The following is a 24359-nucleotide window of genomic DNA, read 5'->3' as shown; positions in this document are numbered from 1 at the left end:
TCAACGCTCAATGAGAATGAAAATATATAGATATATATTTATAGATGGAGCAACCTGTCTCAGTACATAAACCTATGGAAAGCGTTAAGGTGTTGTCCAAATATCAAGATATTTTTTTTCTGCAATTTTGCTATAATTCACCATTTTGTGGCAAAATATTCATTTGATAAAACATTCTTTCTTTCGGTTACAAAAAGTTGAAATGACGAGAGGATAATAATATTTGTAATACTTTTCTAAATTGATATGCACTATATTTTTGTTAAGAAAAAGTGCTACAGCATCTCTGGTTTGTTTTTACTTTAGACCCTGCCCTCCCCTCCCCCTCCCCACTACCATAAAAAATAGGATTCATATAAAGATCTATATTGAAATATTAAACAACTTAAGGAACACTTAAAACAATTATGGTTTTAATGATCATCTCAAAACTGTAACAAGCTATAATTAAGAAATATAAAAGACTTGTTTGTATCAACTATGCAGCATCAACGTCTTTTATACGATTGGCGGTTTCTCGGTGCTTCCAAATGCTGCTTGGTCCGTTGTATATGGAGGGGGTGACGCCATTGGACCCGGGGCACTACAATAAGCTTGTGGAGGCCCAGGTGTGGTAGACATGTACACCTGTAAATATACAACGAAAATAGGTTATAACATCCATTTGACAATGTATATATATACATTGCTTTCGGAAGAACTGTGAATCAATTTGTTATAGTTTTCGTTTAGCCAACATCAAAACGCGTCATTTTTAAATATTATGTTAAAACGATAACACAAAATAATAATAAAAAAAAACGTTAGAGATATTTCAATTTGTTGTCTTTCAACCCATTCCAAAATGTTGATATGAAATGATGAAACAGTCTCATTGAAACTCCACAGATTTTCACCAATGTAGATTTTGTATTTTCGTTCACTAAATCACAAATTCTTTCAAATAATTCCTGATAAAAAAATCCTTAATTTTTCTTTTTAAACATTTCAATAAATATATATGATTACTTTCAAGGTTTATAAATAAATGAATACTACAGATGTGTTGTCCTCCAAAACACACACGTATACGTCGTTTACTGTCAAATTTAAATTTCGTAGGGATTCTAAATATAATATCACAACTTCACTCCATCAGTTTCGATGCATACTTCACGCAAGCTGTACCGAACTGTACAGACGATTCACACAGAGGTTACAGTTACTACTGTAAATCTTAAAGTTTTGTACCACAGTAAATACTGGATTGTGCTGACCAATCTGATAAATCGGTAGCATGTGCTATTAGGTTTACAGTAAGAACTGAGGATATGTGTAATTCCAACAAATCCCGAACAACTGGATTTGTTGGAATTACACATATCCTCAGTTCTTACTGTTATAGCACATGCTACCGATTTATCAGATTTGTCAGCACGATCCAGTATTTACTGTGGTACAAACCTAAAGATTTACAGTAGTTACTGTAATCTCTAAGTGAATCGGCTGGTATAACGGCCAGCATTTAGAAAGTAATACTAGATTGGTATCTTTAATTGTTATTTATGGTTTTCTTACAAGGTTTGTACCAGTTAGTTAGTCAATTATTGTAAACAATAACCAAGTTATAACAGCCAAAAATAATAAATGCAATAATCATGAAATTGTTGTTTTTTTGTTTTTTTTCGTCTTGTGAGTTTTGCATAAAGAAAGACATTCAGAAAGTTGACAATTTTGTATTCACAAGTTGATCAAATAATTGAAACAAGTTGATATTTCAATAATGTAAAATCTCACATAAAGATGGTCAAAATCAATTATCCAGTTTTTTTTTTATGCGTTATGGGTTTTACTAGTATCTAACTTAGCCCTATATACAGCATCGCAAAATGAAACTCGTTCTTAATTTTTATGTCCTTCAGATTTTGCATTAACACCGTTTTGAAATTTTACTATCTGATATCATCAAAAAACCTTTCAACTCCCAAGGAGGGCAAAAGGGTTCTTTTATATATAACATCTGGCATCGTCACACCAAACTTATCATGATTTACATTTCCCCGTTATAGGGATACGGTGTTTGTCAATGTTTTTCACATATTTAACTCCTATCCATAACTCTGTTCACAACTCTCTTGATCCTTGAAAGAATGGATGAAATATATTATTCTTTTATACTTAAATTCACGGTGACATCCCTATGTTCCGACGTCTCTATGTTCCGACCATCTCTATGTTCCGACAAAAAGAAAAAAATCGGAGCAATTTTTATTTTATCTAAAAATTTGTTTGTACCAAGAAATGAAGTTTTGTGATCCTAATATTTTTGTGACCAAATTTTTTGGGGGGACTTAATGTTTATTGGACCAACATTTTTTTGAGACCGAAATTTGGAGTACAAACAAATTTCGGGTCACAAGCAAGTTTTGGTCACAAGCACTGTTTGGGTCACAACAAATTTCGGGTCACAAGCAAGTTTTGGTCACAAGCACTGTTTGGGTCACAAGCACTGTTTGGGTCACAAGCAAGTTTTGGTCACAAGCACTGTTTGGGTCACAACAAATTTTGTGTCACATTTTTTTCTTGTTTTCTTGGTGCAATAGATTTTTTGGATGGAATAAAAATGTCCCGAATTATTTCTTTTACATAGAGACGTCGGAACATAGAGATGTAACCAAATTCGCACATGACTATGAAGAAACCCAAATTTACCTTCTGAGGTACACAGTTTCCAAATGGATACCTCACACAATCGTATATTGCCAACTCGGGCACATACAGAAATAAACGCACACTGCCGCTTTATAAAGACTAATAGAAATGACACAACATAACTTCGAGTTAACATGGCAATGTTGTGAACAATTCTAGAACTTGTAACATGATTTACAATTTCTGTATACATAAAACTGATTATCTTCAAGTCAATACTTACCACTCTTTCGTGAATTATCGGTGAACTGCCGAAGCTGGAAGCGATGATTCCCATCTCAATGCAGAAAGTAATTATCAGCAAAATGGTTATTGTTCGGTATGCGGTATTATAATAATACTGAAAAAAAGAAGAACTGCAAACGTTGATTCTGTGGACAGGATATTTTAATTTCGAGATAATGTCTAGACATGCTCAGACACACAGCGCTGTGCCGTGGTGGCCAATTGGCTAAGGCGTCGGACTCGTTATCCAAGGATTGCTGGTTCGATTCCTGCCAAAGTTATTTACGTTGTGTCCTTGGGCAAGATGTTTTATCTCAATTGCCTCTCTCCACCCAGGGGTTAAATGGGTACCTGTGAGGTAACTTGTCATTGGGCGCAGTATATAACTGCTGCCGACTGAAGGTATTGTCTCTGGGACAGGTTGTCATTGACCAGGGGTAACATAACGTCTATAAAGCGCGTTGAGACCTATCGCTTGTATAAAGCGCTATATAAAAAGCAAATATATTTTTTATGTCCCAGTATAGAGTTATCGTAAACTTGCTATAAAATAAAGCTCATGCTTATTATTTAATGTAATGCAAATTTAAAACCGTATAACTAATATCAACTAATGAAATTAAAGTGAAAGTGAGTGATTGAATGTAAAACAGCCAAACTTTGGTTTTCATTGCAGAGCTTTCGAGCAAAACTAGCTATTCTTCAGTGCCTGAACACCGGACGGTCTGTCTGTCCGTCCTTCCTTCCTTCCGTCCGTCCGTCCGTCCGTCCGTCCGTCCGTCCGTCCGTCCGTCCGTCCGTCCGTCCGTCCGTCCGTCCGTCCGTCCGTCCGTCCGTCCGTCCGTCCGTCCGTCCGTCCGTCCGTCCGTCCGTCCGTCCGTCCGTCCGTCCGTCCGTCCGTCCGTCCGTCCGTCCGTCCGTCCGTCCGTCCGTCCGTCCGTCCGTCCGTCCGTCCGTCCGTCCGTCTTATCTGCTGGAATGTTGTGGACATAAATAGACGAAAATAGACAAATTAATGTTTCATAGACATACGATTTCACATTCAACCGCATTTTTAGTTATCACTGTGACGACACTAACTGGTAAATAGAATGAAAGAAAACTAAGATGGTTGAGAATATTTACTTACCCATGATTGCAAACTGTTCATTAAAATGCCAATTCCCGCAGTGGTGCTGCAAACAATCGATGTTACTAAATACGTCACAATCTATTAGAACGGGAAAAAAGCACGAAGAAAAAAAAATTGAGAAAATCAAAATGAATATTTAAACTGTTAGGTTCGTGTAAATGTCTGATGAGTACAATACTTTCTTTCGACAATGCTACAATAAAATAATAATAAAAATAGGAAGAAGAAGAAGAAAAAGAAGAAGAAATCAAAATTATTATTCGATTTTTTAGTTAACCGCTTTCTGAAAATTAAGAATATAATATGTTTCAAATCATAGTCCTACCATTCCTCGCCTCTTCTTTGCAGATAGTAACCCAAACACCCCAGTAACGACAAAGAGCTGAAAATAGTAAGATGAAGGAACGTGTCATAGTAGTTTTCGTGAGGGTTGGAGAGGGGGCTGGGGGTAGGAGGTGATCAAGCTGCAGCTCCCGTAGGTTGCCGGGAAACTAAGAAGGTTCATAGTAGACAGGTAATTAATTTTCAGAATAGAGGCATAAGAAAAATAAAACTGGAACCAACCAGAGGAAACTGACTTCATTGGGTAGGATGGGGGGGGGGTGTCATTATTCAATTAATTCGCATTAATAGAACACCATTATGGTACATTATGCCTCTTATGATTAAAATATATGAAAAAACATTATTGTAAACATTCTTTACAGCTGTCCCCTTAACGAACTGAAATTGTTAAACTAAAGAAATCAATATAAATTCTCAGTGACGTATATAACAAAACCAAACTCATTTCTCACAGTTGAAAAAGTGAAAACAAATTCAAAAATTTTATTTAAAAATAAGAGTGTATAATGACAAGGAATAACTAGCAAATTAATTTTTATCAGAGCACAGACTTAGAAGTATAGGTTTGACTTTTTGAAATGTGTTATGTCGTTTAATTACATTCAACATATGCTATTTCTCACTATAAGTGAAGCTTATGTAATCAGGGTGAATGACCGACATGATAATAATAGCGTAAACTCATATATTATGACTTGTGGGCGGGTTCAGGATTGCCTACATGGGAGACAAGTATTGCTAGATACAAAAACAGTAATTAACAAAATATCACGCTACATACCATCGGTAGAAATTTAGGAATGGCATGCAGGCACGAAACGTACTATTTTTCCAAGCGATTTACTTTTTTGGCACAAAAGTATGATTTTAGATCATATGTTCTGGGGTGCCAAAGCCATTTCAGATTGAACGGGGTAAACTGTACACTGGATCCACCCCCATAATGACGTCATTCTAAGCCAATTGCATACCCCATATCTTAATTATATACATTTTTCTTCGAGTTCGCAATCCTTGAGCTTGCATTACAATGTATTTTAGATCCTCCTGCAAGCAGGAACTCGCGAAGAAGCCTCATTGGCTTATCAAAGCCGCAAGCTGACCGAAGTCAGTCTCTTACATTCATATTTAACGTCCATGAGTATGAATTGTCAATTATCAACAACTCTGTAACTGGACGACATACATTAATCTTGGAGTGACTCGAACCGGGGACCTTATGATTGGAAGGCACCGGCGTTAACTACTGAGCTAAAACTACACAACTATGGAACAACATATAGGTTAATCTTCTTACCAAACCACCCCATATTCCGATGGCAATACGGTGTACACTGTACTTGGATGACGACCTGGATAACAGAATGCTTTAGAGAATTACAGCGAAAGCACCGCACGAAATATGTATGACACCGGTAGCAACGGCAGCCTTGCAGTTGTAAGACGCCTGGCGTTTGCTGTCTCGCGGTTCTGTACCGTTAGACTGAATGGATGGGACGGCTGCTGGATTACACATAATCAGCTGCCCGGCAGGATTCTGCGCCATCTTACACGTATGTGCAGTGTTATTCACAGCGGGCAGTATAAAAGTCCTGTTTGAAATAAGGTTAAAAAACCTCATTAATGTGAATGCCAATCAAGATCAATCATGATAATCATAATAAGGAATCGAATTTATTTTCCGAACGATACACTCAGGGATATCTGAGAATCATCGTTCTCTTTGTTCAGGGGCGGACTGGGTCTTAAAATCGGCCCGGGCATTTTTCACTTAAGCCGGCCCATTAGTCATTGATATGTTACTTACATAGTGATCACCGTCCTGAGGGAGGGGTGTAGGGGGTGTCCCCCTCCCCATTGAGATTTTGTTGAAGTTAAGGAATGCCTAGATGCAAAATGGTGCTATATATCTCAATTTTGTAGGTTACAATAATCCTTAACAAAAAAAACCCAAAAATAATTTCCCAGAAGCAAGACTTGATTAAACTGAGAAAAGTTAAAAACGTTAACAAAACTAGACAAAAATATATGTTTAAGACTGGATTTTATTTATTTTTCAAGCATTTTGTTACAACTCGTTTGATCAAAAAAAAAACCTAAATAAAATCCACTAAACATATATTTTTAATAACACGAGCACATGTCATGTCTATAGGAGCCTAGACGCAGTTCGCTTCTTCTGGCAGCCACACCATCAATGTTATTTTTAGTGTCAAGTTTGGCCAAGACCTTTTTTTTTTCCACAGACATCAACATGAACGCCTCAAGATGTTCTTGTGTCATTGTACAAACACCCTACTGTATGTGGGTTATTTTATTCATACATAATCTCTCAGGACTTAGCTACTGTGTGATATCCAAATAATCTAAAAGATTTTACCTTTTTTACTTCGTTTTGTGGGACGAGGTGCTGATTAATAAAATCTGTTTTCTCTGCCAATGCTATGTATATTTCAGAATGCATTGTTCACCGCACTTGTATATCTTGTCGTTAAAATATTAGCACGGACGGGTTGCCAATAGCACGTTCTTTTGTTACGAACTCACAGACTAACTAACATGGTGATTTCATGAGCTGATGCCCACAGTTAAAAATATATTTCTACACAGCCCGTCTGTATTTTATTAACTACTGTGAAAATTGGCTGTAATTTTTACCAGGCTCCCCAGCCCACCGGGCATTGCCACTCATCTCAGTTATTAGAGTATAATATGCGGTGAGATTCTCGGGCTCTCATTTTGACAAGTGCTAATCTTAAAACGTCCTTGACCTTAACTAAACCAATAAGGATCCATCAACTCAATATTGGAGACATACCAGCATACAAACAAAACAACGAGATCTATCATAACGTTTCCTCAAGAAATGCTTTTTTTGTTTGTTAACAGTTCATTCAATTAACACATGACATATCCAAATTCCTTGTCAGACATATATCTCGTTTACAATCTTTTCACATCTTGATTTATGCAGCCCTGATATAATATTTGCCCTCCCACAAATACAATCGAAGGCAGTATTAGGGGCTTCCGCCCCATAAAATGTATACGATTCTTAAATGTTTTCATACATGAGTTTATCGCGCTTACAACCACGGCATGTAAGTGTGGAGTGAATAAATAAAAATACCGAGTATAAGACGACTGTGTCCTTTATGCATATATCGTATAAGTTGGCTATATGACTACATTTGAGTTTGAACCCCAAGTTCCAGTAGTCCGGTAGCCAGGCTATGCGCAGGGGGATGCCCCACAAATTTCAGACTAGTTTTCTCACACACCCTCCCTCTATTTGTCCCACCGTCTTGTGAACAAAAGCTTCACACTGACGTAACAGCACATGCGTATGGTGCGCCTACTTTACTTATTGATGCCTCTATGTATACCATTTCTACGTTGCCTGCGCATAACCAAGCCATCATGATATCGGCGTCCATTTTTTTTAAATTGATTTGGAAATGACAGTAGCCTACGAACACAACATATGTTTATGCATGCTTTCAAAAAACATAACGTACGTAGCCTACTCAGGTCGTAAGCTCAACCCGTTCCTTGTAACAATTAATAATATCAGATGGTGCTTTCGCTGTGAATGAATGCTCCGTGGAGCCGTTCGTGAATAACCTCAGCATATGAAAAGTTCCCGTATATAATGCACTTGCGAATGGCGAAACCTATATTACACAGTGAATTCCTCATTGAGATTTGTCATTGCCAAAAGTCAAAGGGCAAGTTAGTGTGTGATTTCCGTCGCATACAGTGAACTCAATGGAGAAGTCCCCATGGATTACTCGTAGAGCTGTCAAAGGAACGTGCTTACGGAAGGACGAATCAAGAACAGTATCACCAAGATTTATGTTTACGGCTTGATATTAGATACTTTAGTGTTAATATTTACACACCTATCACTCGCCAATCGGGCAAGATGAGATATGATAAAACTCAGTGACCGACATAAAAATGTGCACTTGCCAGTCGGGCAATCGTTAATGTACATCTCCTGTTATAATTTCATGATATACAGCAATCGTCATGCAAGCAAATGATAACTTAACGGTAAACACGAATGCTTCCTTCAGCAATTTTTTTTCTTGTTTACAAAATAACCTAACAAACGATTACAATTAACTTACCAGTTATCCAAACTGTTCCTCTTGATTTGTGTATAAGCTGCTGCGGTTATTTCTATTGTCTCTGTAACCTTATGTACCGTTCCACAAGACATCCGTTGAAACATGTGCTTAACACACTATACTGAAGTATGTCGGGGGGAACCGGTGTCGATTTTTCTACATAACCACTCTAGCTATGAGTATCGGGTGACATAACCTGTACGTGCACTTACTATATAAATGATCAATGCAGACTGCTGGTTGAAATTATATTACCAATCAGTCAGAAATCAGACTGCGACTTTTGACCGTTATTTCGCAAAAGCGGTGAAATGCATTGTGGGAGCTAAGCCCGTCACTACATTTCAGTACACTGCAGCTTGGATATCGTCTGAAAATCCGTTTTAATACATATTCATTAGGCAGCAATCGAAATGATTGAAGCAAAACGTTGAAGAAAAGAAGTTGAATATTCATTAAATATCTGTTTGCGACGATGTCGGACTCACAATGTGGATGAAATTCGGAAATTTCTTTGCCTCGGCTTGAAATATAAAAACGAAACGTAAGTAAGTAAGTAAAAACCTTTCATCTTTCGAATTGCACATTTTCCGTTTTCAAGAAGGTAACACCTCCATCGTCCGGTCGATGGTATAAAACAAGTTAAACAATGATTTGGGGCTAAATTCTGAGTTGTTCCAGCATTCTGGGTTGAATAAAAGTGACATTTTAAGGTTGCTCTTGTTCACCGGCATCAACGTATCCTATCGTGGTTAATTGCATATGTACTTGTGTATGCACGTTACCATAGTGTGTAGCCCAGGGTTATAATTTTAAGTATTCTACAGTGCAGTGTATTAATATTATCGGACCGTGTGTTTATAAATTATGATGTTAGCTTTCAAGACATTGTTTACGAATGAAATTTTGGGGGACTTAAGCAGTTCAAAATAGGGTAGTGCTTGTACAACAACACAATACTAGGCCTATGCTGGTATTATTAGTTTACTACTGCCTTCTGCCACTAGTGGTTGTCAGCACTGGCAATACCTTCATGCCTGGTACATATAATAGTACTTAAAAAAATTTAAAAAGGTACTGCATTGGTAGGCTCTGGTTAGTACTAAGTAGTTTTACCCTTGTGTAATTTTATCCGGTGTACCTAGATACATAGGCCCACCTGATAATTCTAGATAAAGTCACTGTAGGCTGCATTACTGGCTGGTTGAGTCGGTGACAAGTGAACATTACTTCTCTACTTTGTCCAAAAGATAAGGCAAAGGATAAGTGTGCACTGAATTCTCGTACAGTGTTCGCAACGCATTTCGGTAGTATTCTTTTGTGTGTGAATTCATATTGCAGTTAAGTTTTTGTGGTTTTTGGTTGTGCATGTGCCTATTTCACTTTGTTTCGAAGTTCTTCACCCTGTAATGCTGTAGGCCCCTATGTTTCTGTCATTTTCAGAGAGAAAATGCCTTTACAAGTTGCACTACAATGTGTTATGTAATATGGGCTTGTTGCATTTAATAGCAAAGTCATTCGTCATGTGACTTTATATATTGTCTCCTATTATCCAACGTTCTGTTAACATTTAATTTTGTTTTCTTTCATTTCAGGACTCTTTCTGCATCTGCAGGTTGGATTCTCCTATGTGGGCATTGGGGATATAGTACATGCATCAATTTTTGAGAAAATTGTGGCCTGCCATTACTTTAGGTTGTGTTTGTTTTTACAATTTTCACAGTTTCAACAAATATGAAAAGTGTAACATAAAAACCCAACCATACTATCTTCATTGTCATACATCATGTGGCAAATATTGATGCAATTGCATGTGGTTGTTTTTGTAGGTCCAGGTTGAAATAATGTTGCGGTGGACAGGAAAGTCAATTGTGCATCTTTTGTTCCTTGCAGAAAGTACAGGAACCTAAGCATTCAATAAGGCTCAAGTTGATGTTTGTGTTTATGCATGGGACACCTACAGTACCTTTGATAATTCACTATATAGACACAATCTAATGGGTATAAGTGACCTGTTGTTCTTGTTGCTTGGTCACAGGGTCAAACATGACAAATTTCAAATAATGACAAGTCCCATTGTACTGGAACTTGGTGTGATTTTGTTTGGTGATAAACTGATAATATGTACATGATATAGGGAGTAAATAACCAATTGTGTTAGGTACTCATCATGAATACTAATGAGGTCACAATTTCAAAGTTAATGCTTCAAATATATAGTAAGTCCCAGCAATTGGTCTAACTGCATTGAGATATTGCAGTTGTTGGCTGATCACAGGTAAATGATAATGTTTGGTATATTGATTATGTATATTAATGAGGGGATGTGGCTTAATACTAATTTGCAAAACTAAGATTGGGTGGCTCATTAAACCTATAGGCCTACAGTAACATGGCATATGTTCACCAAGGTATAATAGATATTTTAAATAGAGCTTAATCAAGTCATTTCCAGTCAAGAGTGTAAAGTAATGTGTTAGTTCACATACAATTTTTTTCCAAGTCAGATCAATTTGCTAGTCCTTGCAAAAGCACAAGTCGAGAAATTGTGAAAGTTTTGCTATCGCACATGTTGTAACACTGTTACTTCATCCTGGATTTTCTTGTTAAATATTTGCTGACACCTCCTAAACATCGAAATGTGCCTACTAAGAACAGAAATACAATGCTAAAGTCAGTTTTGTCAATCTAACTCACATTTACTTACCAAACAATTATTTTTTCATGAGTGTTTGTTCATTGAGCATGAAACAGCCTTTGCTTTGGCCATACCGAAACAGTTCATTCAAGACATAGTCATCCAATTCTTCCAATTAAAATTTCATTTCACCTTTTAACTTACATTTATGGAAAAGCGTCTTTATACTGAATCTGTCGTGTTGCTTTGAAGTGTTTCGAATGATTGTCAAAGGTAATTAGTATAGGCCCCAAATTATAGCATGCTAGAAGTTTTCAAAAAGTACTTTTCTTGAGGTCTTTACTCTCCAAATTTTTCTCTGACATTTTGAGGAACACACAAGGTGACTGAATGTCCCAGTGAGGTAAATTCCCTCGAAGGTTGTAATACAAACAGTTTAAGAATTTTGACCAAAGGTGACCATTCTTGAATATCTAGCATATTTGTGGCAAATACAGCATACCTCTAATGGTAACATGTATTTTTATGTGTTTCATATAAATTTAAAATTGAGGTTTCCTAATGAGCAACTATCAAAAAGTATAGTGTGTTCATATATTAGATGAACAGCTAGTACAAACTACTAAGTATTGTTTAACATCTTCTCTAATTTATGACAGAAGTAACTCGTTTAATGTTTCTTTTGACATTTGTTTTTTAAGGCAATCAGTCTTTCAGATGAAAGTAATGTTCTTCCAATAAAAGAGAAATTCCTTTTCAATTGGTTTTCTATTTGATTCTTTGTTTGTCAAAGGTGTCAGAAATCGGATCTTTTACTTCATACCACATGTCCATAAGACTACTCATATTTACAGCTCCTTAGAGACAAACATGCTATTCTGCTCCTCTGTACCTTTAAATGCAGTCTCTTGCAAGAAAGTTATAACAGATATGCAGTTGCACATACTTATCCATCCTCATGCAAGTTATGCAAAAAGCGGTTACCCCCTGTGGGTGGGGAGGGGGGAGGTGGTGGGTTGTTCCTCTGACTATAATTTGACTTCACCTCTCATGGGATGTTAAGGAATATGCAGTGCAATGTTACTATGATAAGGCTAAGCACATGCAGAGAAATTATTTGGGATAGTAACCACACCCCCACTCTTTGAATTTCATAAGGGGTGTAATGTACTATGCTAGGCATATCACTTGTCTGAGATCCCCCACCAGGCCACCCCCCTCCCCCAGTACTCATGCACCATCGTTAAAAAGTGCAATTGAAATCGAACCAGGTGGTTGAACATCGGCTGCTACGTAGTGCCGACGAGTATCCCTAGGAACCGTGGAAACGTGTTGAGTGTAGAGCTTGATATGATGCTAATTTCGTTACAAATTCATTGATGGTTGTCTAACATCACTCGGTGCCGTGTGGAATGAATTTTGACGGCTTGTTCCAACTGGTCCAGAATTCTTTGCATGACGTAGGTTAGGTACCTCCTTGAGTCGCAGATCATGATAAAAGAGGCCCAAAGTAGAGCCATCGCAGATATCAGTTGTAAACGGACAACTGCCACACGGTGTTTCTTATTATCTTATCGAAGAGAGAATCATGCGATGAATTTATAATATGACGATGTAGCAATGTGTAACTATTCTTTTATATGTCGTTCACTACTGTACAGCTGTTTCATATATCATTCCTCCTGTATTTACCAAAAGTACGCTAATAAAGGTTAACCAAACCAAGGAGTACTCAAATGCAATTGCCGTGTGTAAGAGACATAAAGGTAGTACTTGAAAACTTCTTAGTCAATAAAATACGATCATGGTTAGAAGCTTTTAAAAGTCCCCCATGCGCAGTACAACTTTAAATTGGGTAATCCATTCTTATAAGAAACTAATTAAATCATTTTTTAAAATCAAAAATAGAAAGATGCGGGTTACAAAAATTAAATTCTCGTTTCAGTACCATTGTTTACGTATTGTTAAGTATTCTCCATTAGTCATAATTTTGTGCAAATGTATTTATATTATATTGTGTTTGTTATTGCTACAAACAACAAAAAACAATCTTTATTTCAAGATCCTTGAAACAACAATAATTTGATTATTATTGAATTCGATTTAATTCCCAAACTCATGATCATGAAAAACTGTTTTCTTATTCATTTGCTGTCTCGTGTCTAGACACGTCTCGGAAGTAGCAATAAAATTCATTTTTATAGGTCGCCGATAATTCTCCTATGTAAGTTGTGTACATAACTGATAAAAATTAATATTTAATAGTTCCTTTATGGTGTAGTGTACTGTAATATGTGAAAATGTATCCCTGAATTATTTTCTTTCATGCTATATTTGTTAGAGGGAAGTATCACACTTTGGAACTTATCGGCAGTACCACGGTACAACCAACGTATACAGCTCGAGTGTTAATAAGATTAACATTTATAGATATTACTAATTAAGGTGATTCAGTTCAGTGGGATAGTTAATAATGAATATTCATGTTGGACTAGTTATATCTCCACATAGTCGGATTTATGGCCGGACCGCCTCCCACACCCGATACTCATAGCTAGTACAGTAAATACTCTACATCTTCCACAACCGTTCATCAGTAACTACTGCGCTTTGTTCGCAACACGGTAACATTGGTAACAGTTGGCACAGTAATTACTGGAAAGATGTAACACGTTGAACTACGAGTCCGACAAGTGAACATTTGCAGTAAATTCAAAGAAAATTCAAGAACAGTGAAAAAACTTCCAGCCTCCACCGGGATTCGAACCCGCTATGTCTTATAAATATATATATATATATATATATATAGCGGGAGGCCCGTGGTTCGAATCCCGGTGGAGGCTGAACATTTTTTCACTGTTCTTGATTTTCCAACTCATTACGATTTTCATTTATATATATATATATATATATATATATATATATATATATACAACGATAACATCTTTACAAAAATAAAAACTGAAAACTTTTCAAACTCTTTATATAGCTTGCATTCTGTGACACACTAGTTCATTGAGGGGACACTCCTCCTTGCTGAGGTTTGGTCAAGTTGTAGTATTTATTCTTGTTTTCTTATTTTCTTTATGTATTTTTGTTGAATGTGTTTTTCCGAGACAAGCAGTTTAAGCAGGAATTTTATGTTAAGTTGGAATGTATAGAGAGAATCCAAAAAGTAATTCCAAAACTATATTTCACAACAGAGGATATTTGAAACATTTTTCATTTATTTAACTTTAATTGGCGCTATTTTGGCACTTACAAATTGTAACATAGAAACTCACCAAAAGGAACAAAGGAATATAAAAAAAACACACTAAAACAAATAATGCAACAGCGTGTATAACACCATATGAAATAGTTACAGGTTCAGATATACTGTTTGTTTGGAAAACTTTTACATCTTTTACTTTTAGATTTAATTTTTAATGACGCTATTTTGGCACTTACAAATTGTAACATAGAAACTCACCAAAAGTAACAAAGGAATATTAACAAAAAAAATTACTTAAACAAATAATGCAACAGCGGTTATATAACACCATATGAAATAGTAACAGGTTCAGATATACTGTTTGTTTGGAAAACGTTTACATCTTTACTCTTAGATTTTAGATTTAATTTTATGGCCCTATTTTGGCACTCACAAATTGTAACATAGAAACTCACCAAAAGTAACAAAGGAATATTAAAAAAATCACTAAAACAAATAATGCAACAGCATGTATAACACCATATGAAATAGTAACAGGTTCAGATATACTGTTTGTTTAGAAAACGTTTACATCTTTCACTCTTAGACTTGTTTATTTGAAATGGAATCACTTCTAAAACTAAAAAGAAGTAACAATATCAAACAAATATTCAAATTTTATTTCTATTCCGACGATATATGACAAACAATATGACACCATTAATAGAAAGGAGCACTTTTTCTCAAACCTAGATTACATCCTCAGAGCAGTAGACGACTCTGCATTTTAGGGGGTGGGGGTGGGGGGATGGGGGTGGGGGTAAAGAAACATTGGGGGATGTTGGACATGTGGAGTGGCAAACTAGAAACTCCGTCGTTGAACGAAATGGATCCTCTGTTTATTACGTACAACAAATGCGGTGTTTGACATTCGTTTTCCTCTAACCAAAAAGTGTAATTTTTCGTTACGTTTCATCCTTAAATTGTCGAGAGCATTGCGCTTTATTTTTAATTTTTAAACCAATGACGCTTTTGACACTATAAAAAGGTTATACTGTTATCAAAACGGTATATCAAAACTGTGTGACATGTGTCCATTGTATTAATGACATTGGTTTTAAATATAACCGTTTGACTGTTTCTTACGACCTGGTGATCAAATCAGGGAAACGAATCGTGCCCAACAATAATTTAACGTCATGCAATTGTTTTTCATACTTCTTTTATTGTTTTTATGGGAGGGGGGTGGGTGAGCATTTATAATAACTGAGAACACAATTTTGCTATAAACAAGCTAAATAGAGACCAAATTTAGCCAGTTTTGCTTACGAGCTGATTCCTTCCCTTTTTTTTATTGGGGGGGGGGGGGCGATGTTTGCTCAAAAGTTCCGTCATCTGTCAATGATTGTCTACCTAGCCCAATTTCCGTGATATCATGTATCCACTCATGTATGCCGTTTTTTTTTTCTGGTACGATTCTGGTGGACACAGTATAACTTGTCTACATATACATTATCTGAATTTGAGGCATATTATTCTGTCATGACGGGGGGGGGAGGGGTAGAGGGGGTGGGGTGGCATGGGAGCCTGGAGAGGAGGATTCTGTCAAAGAGTTATAAAACGTAGTTATTAAACGTACTGTCCTGTGTTGTCTCCTCATAAGTAAGGGCATAGTAAGTTACTACAACGATCGTTAGGAGTAACCCAACACAGCATCCTATGGCTGAAATAGAGAGGGAATACAGTCTACTTCTTTGACTTTCACCTAAGCTGCCTCTGGCCTCTTCATCTTTAGCCTGCAAGGAAAGAAATTGTAACAATTTTTATTCAAAATCGGATGTGTTTATAGTGAGTAAGACCTAAAATAAAGAGCATACTGCAGGGGTTTTATATTACTCATTTCGAGAAATGATATCGTGCATATTGTTAATAAGTTCATGAGTTATCTCTGCAAGTTAGTAGACATGCTTACTTTGAAAACCATATTGCGTGAGAGAATCACGCACATGACTCACACATTGTTCTGCATCTTGTGCAATCTTAGCAGTAGAACAAAAGCCATATTGCGAAAGAGCATCACACACCGCACTCACTTATTGCTTTGCACATGTGTAGTCTAAGCACCAGAACAAAAGCCATATTGCGCAAGAGCATCACACACCTCGCTCAACCATTGTTTTGCACCTGTGTAATCTAAGCACCAGAACAAAAGCCACATTGCGCTAGAGCATCACGCACCTGGCTTACCTATTGTTTTGCATCTGTGGAATTTAGGCATCAGAACAAAAGCCATATTGCGCAAGAGCATCACGCACCTGTCTCACTTATTGCTTTGCACCTGTGGAATCTTTGCATCAAAACAAAAGCCATATTGCGCTAGAGCATCACACACCTGGCTCACCTATTGCTTTGCACCTGTGGAATCTTTGCATCAAAACAAAAGCCATATTGCGCTAGAGCATCACGCACCTGGCTCACTTATTGCATTGCATCAGTGGAATCTTAGCATTAGAACAAAAGCCATATTGCGCAAGAGCATCACGTACCTGGCTCACTTATTGTTTTTGCACCTGTGTAATCTAGGCATCAGAACAAAAGCCATATTGCGCTAGAGCATCACACACCTGGCTCACCTATTGCTTTGCATCTCTGGAATTTAGGCATCAGAATAAAAGCCATATTGCGCAAGAGCATCACAAACCTGGCTCAACTATTGCCTTGCACCCGTCCAAACTAGGCATCAGAACAAAAGCCATATTACTAAACACCCCGGGAGCCTGACTAGATATATAATCAGTTGCAACAACGCCAATAGGAAATAAAATTCATGTTTATTGCCATTTCCCCTAAAAATGACAGATTAAATAGGCCTATAAGACATGGATAGTAAGAGGTAAACATACTAAAAACATCTATAAAGTGTAGTTTTATATTTGTTGCACATTTTGAGAGAAGAACGACATTCCTTCCCAAGTCTAGTTTGATTATTAAAATGATGAAGGTCGCCAGGTACAATCGATTTATAATAAACTATTGTTCTTGTGCAATAACCAGGCGCGGATCCGAGGGTGTTGGTGAGCTCCCCCCCCCCCTCATCCCCTCCTGTGTCAACAGGAGTGCTGAAAGTTTCTAAAGTATAGTTATAAGCACAAACTAGACATAACAAATAGTTTAGACCTTTTAGTATAAATATACAATATGACTTCAAGAATTATATTAACCTTTCTGGGAGATGACTTTCAGACTTCCATATGCATATGGGAGTCGATTTCAACAAACCCAAAGCCACACCCATTCCTTTATAAATTCATGCATGGATCCACCTCAGTACCAGGTAAGTTGCACTCCATGGGATAAGAAAATATCATATCGAACACAGATGAATAATTCACCGCAGATATTTTGAGTGCATAAACAAAACCTGGAACCCAGGCTATAACTAAAACTATAACAGGTCTATCTTAAACAGTTCTAGATCCATATGAAATGACAAGTTAAATGTAATACTTTAACCTCAGCTGAAAGTAACAATTTCGGCGGCCGATATCATTTAATTCAATATCACATCCAGTACGTATTTTGATTATAAATGACATATAAATTTACATTGTATAATTAAGTGATGATATTTACCTGAAATATGCAGAAAATCGCTGGAATCCCAAAACACAATCCCATCGGAAAGCAACAAAATATGACTAAGATGGCGGCAAAGGCTAAGAAAAGATCTTTACAAAAGCTGTTTTGGTCCTGGCGGTTATCAGGTGGATACTGGAATACAAGATATATACAGGGATCTGTTGAATATTCATTGCCTGCCTGGATGGATGCATGAACCCACACCATCATACATCGCCTCGGGTTGCCGGGAAAAGAACCCTCTCCTGCCCCCCAACCACTCCCCAACCTCTCCCCTCACATACAGACATTTTGCTTAACAACTCGGGAAGGTTATCAAAGGATGTGTCTAAAACGAAGACCTCTTAAACGAAGATCGAAGAAAGAAGACTGGAAAAATTGAAAAGAAATAAAGTAGTCTTTGTTTTTCGATCTTCGTTTTCGAGATTCGTAGTACAGACAAATCTCGAATTGGAAGACCGAATAACGGAGACCTGCATTAATATTCAATTAAGACAGATACACTCGCCATGAAACTCTTTCGAGTATATCATACAAGGTTTAATGGCCGTGTCAGCCCTGGTACACGGGGAGAGGGGTTATGAAAGGAGCAAGTTATTAAAGCTTATGGGCATCCGTACAACTGTGATCTATTTCGGCCTCTATACAATTTAAGGTCACGTAACTAATTGTTACATAATAAGGATTGAGACTTGTTAGTATTGGACATTATCATAAAAAATGAAAAATCACTTACAAAACCTTGTTGTGGTTGGATATGTGGGTAATACCCAGGTGGGTATCGCTGGTGATGTCCTGGTAACCGACCTGGCTGCATAAATATCGGTTGTACAGGATAATCTTGTACTATGTGAAATAATTATAAAAAAAAAACATAATATCCATTACAACCGATATTACAGTAGCGAAATTACTTGTTTATTCATATACATATTCATATACATCTGCATATTCATATACTTTCTCCTTTTGTGTTTATTTAGTACTCATTCTCTACAGCTATCGGCACTCAATTTACTAGCAAAATGTACGGAGCCTTTGAAGTATTATTTACTGCTCCAATGTGAATGTCAGTTGGTAATTTATTCCTCAATAGTTACGATGCTATAGTATTAAGGACCATGTATTGGGCAAACCCAGATGAGAGACAGTCAAAAGGAAATGTCCAGGTTGACAATGAAATGTCCAGGTTGTCCAGGTTTTATGAGTGTTAGCTCAGTGGTTAACACCGGTGCCTTCCAATCATAGGGTCCCGAGTTCGAGTCACTCCAATATTATAGGTATGTCGTCCAGTTACAGAGTTGTTGACAATTAACAATTCATAATCATGGACGTTAAATATAAATGTAAGAGACTGACTTCGGTCAGCTTGCGGCTTTGATAAGAGAATGGTGGCGTCTTTGCGAGTACCTGCTTCCAGTAGGATCTTAAACAAATACATACATAAAAACAATTACTCAAGACTCATTTGGAAAAGAGAAATGTTCAACTTCAATAGTGACCAAACAACCGCTGTCAAGTTCTTTAGTTGCCACGTTGGAGAATATAAGTGACTTCACACAGACATTATATTATTAGTACATATGACCATATGTGTACAATGACATTAAAATGTCTTATAGATTCAATATTTTTCACTTTACAGCTTTTTCTTCTTTCATGTACAGAAGGGAAGCGAAAGGGAATAGGCAGATGATGCAGTTAGCCCTCGAAAAGTGTTACTTCCTTGCTTACTTGCTTACTTACTTACTTACTTACTTGCTTACTTGCTTCCCTGCTTACTTGCTTACTTGCTTACTTGCTTACTTGCTTACTTACTTACTTGCTTACTTACTTACTTGCTTACTTGCTTACTTGCTTACTTGCTTACTTGCTTACTTGCTTACTTACTTACTTGCTTACTTACTTACTTGCTTACTTGCTTACTTGCTTACTTTCTTACTTGCTTACTTGCTTACTTGCTTCCTTGCTTACTTGCTTACTTGCTTCCCTGCTTACTTGCTTACTTACTTACTTGCTTACTTGCTTACTTACTTACTTGCTTCCTTGCTTACTTGCTTACTTGCTTGCTTGCTTACTTACTTGCTTACTTGCTTACTTGCTTACTTGCTTACTTGCTTACTTGCTTACTTGCTTACTTACTTACTTGCTTACTTACTTACTTGCTTACTTGCTTACTTGCTTACTTTCTTACTTGCTTACTTGCTTCCTTGCTTCCTTGCTTACTTGCTTACTTGCTTCCCTGCTTACTTGCTTACTTACTTACTTGCTTACTTGCTTACTTACTTACTTGCTTCCCTGCTTACTTGCTTACTTGCTTGCTTGCTTACTTGCTTACTTACTTACTTGCTTACTTACTTACTTGCTTACTTGCTTACTTGCTTACTTTCTTACTTGCTTACTTGCTTACTTGCTTCCTTGCTTACTTGCTTACTTGCTTCCCTGCTTACTTGCTTACTTACTTACTTGCTTACTTGCTTACTTACTTACTTGCTTCCCTGCTTACTTGCTTACTTGCTTGCTTGCTTACTTACTTGCTTACTTGCTTACTTGCTTACTTGCTTACTTGCTTACTTGCTTACTTGCTTACTTACTTACTTGCTTACTTACTTACTTGCTTACTTGCTTACTTGCTTACTTTCTTACTTGCTTACTTGCTTACTTGCTTCCTTGCTTACTTGCTTACTTGCTTCCCTGCTTACTTGCTTACTTACTTACTTGCTTACTTGCTTACTTACTTACTTGCTTCCCTGCTTCCCTGCTTACTTGCTTACTTACTTACTTGCTTACTTGCTTACTTACTTACTTGCTTCCTTGCTTACTTGCTTACTTGCTTGCTTGCTTACTTACTTGCTTACTTGCTTACTTGCTTACTTGCTTACTTGCTTACTTGCTTACTTGCTTACTTGCTTACTTGCTTACTTGCTTACTTGCTTACTTGCTTACTTGCTTACTTGCTTACTTACTTACTTGCTTCCTTGCTTCCTTGCTTACTTGCTTACTTTCTTACTTGCTTACTTGCTTACTTACTTACTTACTTACTTACTTGCTTACTTGCTTCCTTGCTTACTTGCTTACTTGCTTACTTGCTTACTTACTTACTTGCTTACTTGCTTACTTGCTTACTTGCTTACTTGCTTACTTGCTTACTTGCTTACTTGCTTACTTGCTTACTTGCTTACTTGCTTACTTGCTTACTTGCTTACTTACTTACTTACTTAATTTTAACATACTTACTTAATTTTAACAGTGTAGTACAGATAATATCTTCCTGGTAAGCAGCAACGCATGTCACAGGTATATCGGGTTTTGAGTTGCTATAAGTTTAATTGGGATAAGCATCAAATAAATCTTAAAGAATAAAACACGTGCAAAACAACTTCATTTTAGTAAAGGAAAAACTTACATTCGATAGCACGGTTCATTGTTTTCAAGTCGTTCCAGATATCACGAATAACAAATGTACACACTTTTTATATTCTAATACTACGGGATCCCTCAGTCAACAATATATTGGTATATTATAAACCAAAAACTAAAACTCAAAGCATATTATGTCAGTTGCAAATGTGTGGGAGGAAATTTGCAGAGTCGTTATTGTTCTTGTGCAAACCACTGCATCTGGGTGTCACAATGGTGGTTTGGAATTGTCACAAGTCACATGCCATACCGATGATGACGTCAGCACTTGCTTAAGTAGGGAATAAATGGGGAATAAATGGGGAAAATACAAGTGTACGAAAATAAACATAGTATAAATTAGATCTAGTTACGAATTGGTAGATAGGGATATGGATGTTATATATATATATATATATATATATATATATATATATATATATATATATATATATATATATATATATATATATATACGAAACTTCATATGGCCATAACAACGGAACAAATGTGCTCATCAATAGTTTTAGCCAGGAACAGCTAATAAAACAATTGTAACACAGTGTAAAGCGATGGACACTAGTACGGATATGGGAACTTTTCACTGCATGTTTAATCGTATTTAGGAAAAGTGAACGGGCCATGCCTCCACCCTACCCATACCGCCTGCCAGCCTCTAGTTTTCTTCTGTCCAAAATTCAAAAGTACTTATATAAAAGTACTAGATATAATTCATAAACATACGTTTATGGTCCAAATGTGCTCCAGAATGAGATTTGATTTTGAGACAATTAGTACCTGCATGGGAGTCAAATTCATCGAAACCGCAACAACACCCTCCATTCCTCCATTAAACAATTGGATCCGCCTACTACCCCCCTTTAACCTACCCCCCCCCCCGTCCATAAAGGTTCATACATCTACCCATTCCCAGTTGGAGTAAATCTATTTAAAGGGTGTGAAGACTCGCACAAAAACAAACGTCTAATGCCGTAATCTGACCTAGTTTCGAATGAGGTCCAACAAAAGTGTTAGACACCACCCATCGATCCCAGAAAATACACACACAGCTTGCTACCGTCGGTAATAAGACACTAGTGTACAGTCAGTATATACAGCTGCGGTCAAAACCCACAGCACATTATTGTATAAACGATACAGCGATGGACATCTCAGGTTCAGATAAAGATAACAACGTATCACGTTTCATTACTGTCTGCATTTTGAAGCGACACGAACAAAACCTCACTTGCAAGCAACAGTAATTTTCACTTTTTAGATGGCCGCACACGGTTTGGGGCGATTCTACAAGGACTTTAAGGAAGGAAAAGTTGTGTAGACGAAAGAACTTCAATAACCGGCAAGCAGTTCCAACCCGGCAGATGAAAAATTTCAGTCAGAGCCGTATCAAACAATGGGCCGACAAGTTTTGGCACTAAACGGGTATCCGGGTCCAGTTACTCCTCACGCGATGTTTCTATCTTACCGTTGTAAAAGAAATTGTGAATATATGGTGTATGGGCTATCACCATTATAGTATATTGTCAATGGAGATAGTTTAATAAGGTGGCAACAGTATACGCATGATGACGTCACAAAGAGAAAACTCGAGTTCAAACTTTACAAACAAATGTAAATCATGTTTAGCTTTTAATAACATCAACTAATAAAAATACTCAAGTATAATTTAATACTACAACAAGAAATATATACAGGCATCATATAGTTTAATCTCAATAAATCTATCCATTATATTGATATTTATTAATTAGAGAGACTTTTTTATCAATAAATCAACAGTATTTATTTTCTTAAATGTACAAACGTGAACATACTTATCAAGACCATACTCTTGCTATATATTATGGCCCGAACAACACGGCAGTCTTGGATGGCTGTGAACAGCACATGTCCTTCACAAATTTGTTACACACTTTATTTATATTATTGAAGGCCATAAAGTTATTACGTTTTCGTATGAAGCTTTGTATTGTATATCAGTAACGACTTAGTGATCCGTATGATAGACTTGTCAGTCCAGCCACTTTCATTAATTAATGAGCTTCAGAGTTTGGGCTTGTCATTTCTCATGTGAAAAGTACTACATATAGATGCTACCAGGACTGTGTTTTGATAGATCCAGAGAATATAAAAATTAAATTCGTGACCATGTAGTCACCATTTAAATGTTGCCTGTAAATTCCACAAATTATGTGCTATTAAAACAGAATAAATTTGTCTCTCTTCTCACCACATACTGTCAAGTATCGTAAAGGACATACAAATAATTAATCACGAATCACCTAAATCCATGCAATTAAGCTGTATTTACTTACGCTACACATGAAAAGTACATTTTGCCTAAAGCTGCTATTATCTGGTGGATTCATACTAGATTGCAAAAATAATTATTAAAACTTCATGTATACTATGATTTGTTATACTTACGTCATCAAGGTGGGACAATTTTCTGAATAAAGCTAATATAATTCTGTATCTTTCTTTCATTCACACACACACACACACATATATATATATATATATATATATATATATATATATATCACACGTATAAGTATAATCAGTAGAAGCAGAAAGTGCTCAACACCGTAGTAGAGCAATAATATCACATATAGACAAGATATACAATTTACACCATATTGCTACCCTGGGTTTCACGCACGCATAGAGCGACGATCTTCAGGCCAGTGGATGGTCAAAACAGACTACTTCTTTTTCAACCGTTTACGGTTCAATGGCTTGGGGTTCCCATGGCGACACAAAGAGATAAGCTCGGATCTCCTATTGATTGTGTCACCTCTTGTGCGTAGGATTTCCAGTTTTTCTTCTATACAAAGGTTGCAGTTGCCCGATTCTCGCTGGTAAGTGTCGGACTGCCTAATTATGCTCCATTTAACCGAATAATCTACCTTTTGTCTCTTCAATCCCCATATGTGTTTAGAT

General features: G+C 36.8%; 2 protein-coding genes across 3 annotated transcripts; both read right to left on the bottom strand.

The window, feature by feature from the left end:
* Positions 1-348: 348 nt before the first annotated feature.
* LOC139983062 (uncharacterized) lies at positions 349-8763 on the bottom strand. Of its 2 annotated transcripts, none has more exons than XM_071996403.1 (6): positions 8527-8763; positions 5691-5985; positions 4374-4430; positions 4046-4126; positions 2915-3889; positions 349-627 (listed from the first exon to the last, which is right to left on the bottom strand). In XM_071996403.1, the coding sequence occupies exons 2-5, from the start codon at positions 5701-5703 to the stop codon at positions 3612-3614; spliced, it is 429 nt and encodes a 142-aa protein (XP_071852504.1). In that variant the 5' UTR covers positions 5704-5985; positions 8527-8763; the 3' UTR covers positions 349-627; positions 2915-3611. The 2 variants fall into 2 exon arrangements, 1 of the variants encoding a protein (XP_071852504.1); XR_011798489.1 differs by having other exon boundaries at positions 367-627; positions 2915-3031; positions 8527-8715.
* Positions 8764-15142: 6379 nt separating this feature from the next.
* LOC139983061 (uncharacterized) lies at positions 15143-21561 on the bottom strand. The gene is made up of 4 exons (XM_071996401.1): positions 21403-21561; positions 18733-18842; positions 17991-18128; positions 15143-16153 (listed from the first exon to the last, which is right to left on the bottom strand). Exons 1-4 carry the CDS (start codon positions 21419-21421, stop codon positions 15971-15973), a joined length of 450 nt encoding a protein of 149 aa, XP_071852502.1. The 5' UTR covers positions 21422-21561; the 3' UTR covers positions 15143-15970.
* Positions 21562-24359: the final 2798 nt, after the last annotated feature.

Source organism: Apostichopus japonicus, chromosome 16 (assembly GCF_037975245.1).
Source record: "Apostichopus japonicus isolate 1M-3 chromosome 16, ASM3797524v1, whole genome shotgun sequence".
NCBI classification, from domain to species: Eukaryota; Metazoa; Echinodermata; class Holothuroidea; order Aspidochirotida; family Stichopodidae; genus Apostichopus; species Apostichopus japonicus.
Note: the sequence above shows the minus strand (reverse complement) of the source record. Positions and strands in the feature narration are given on the sequence as shown.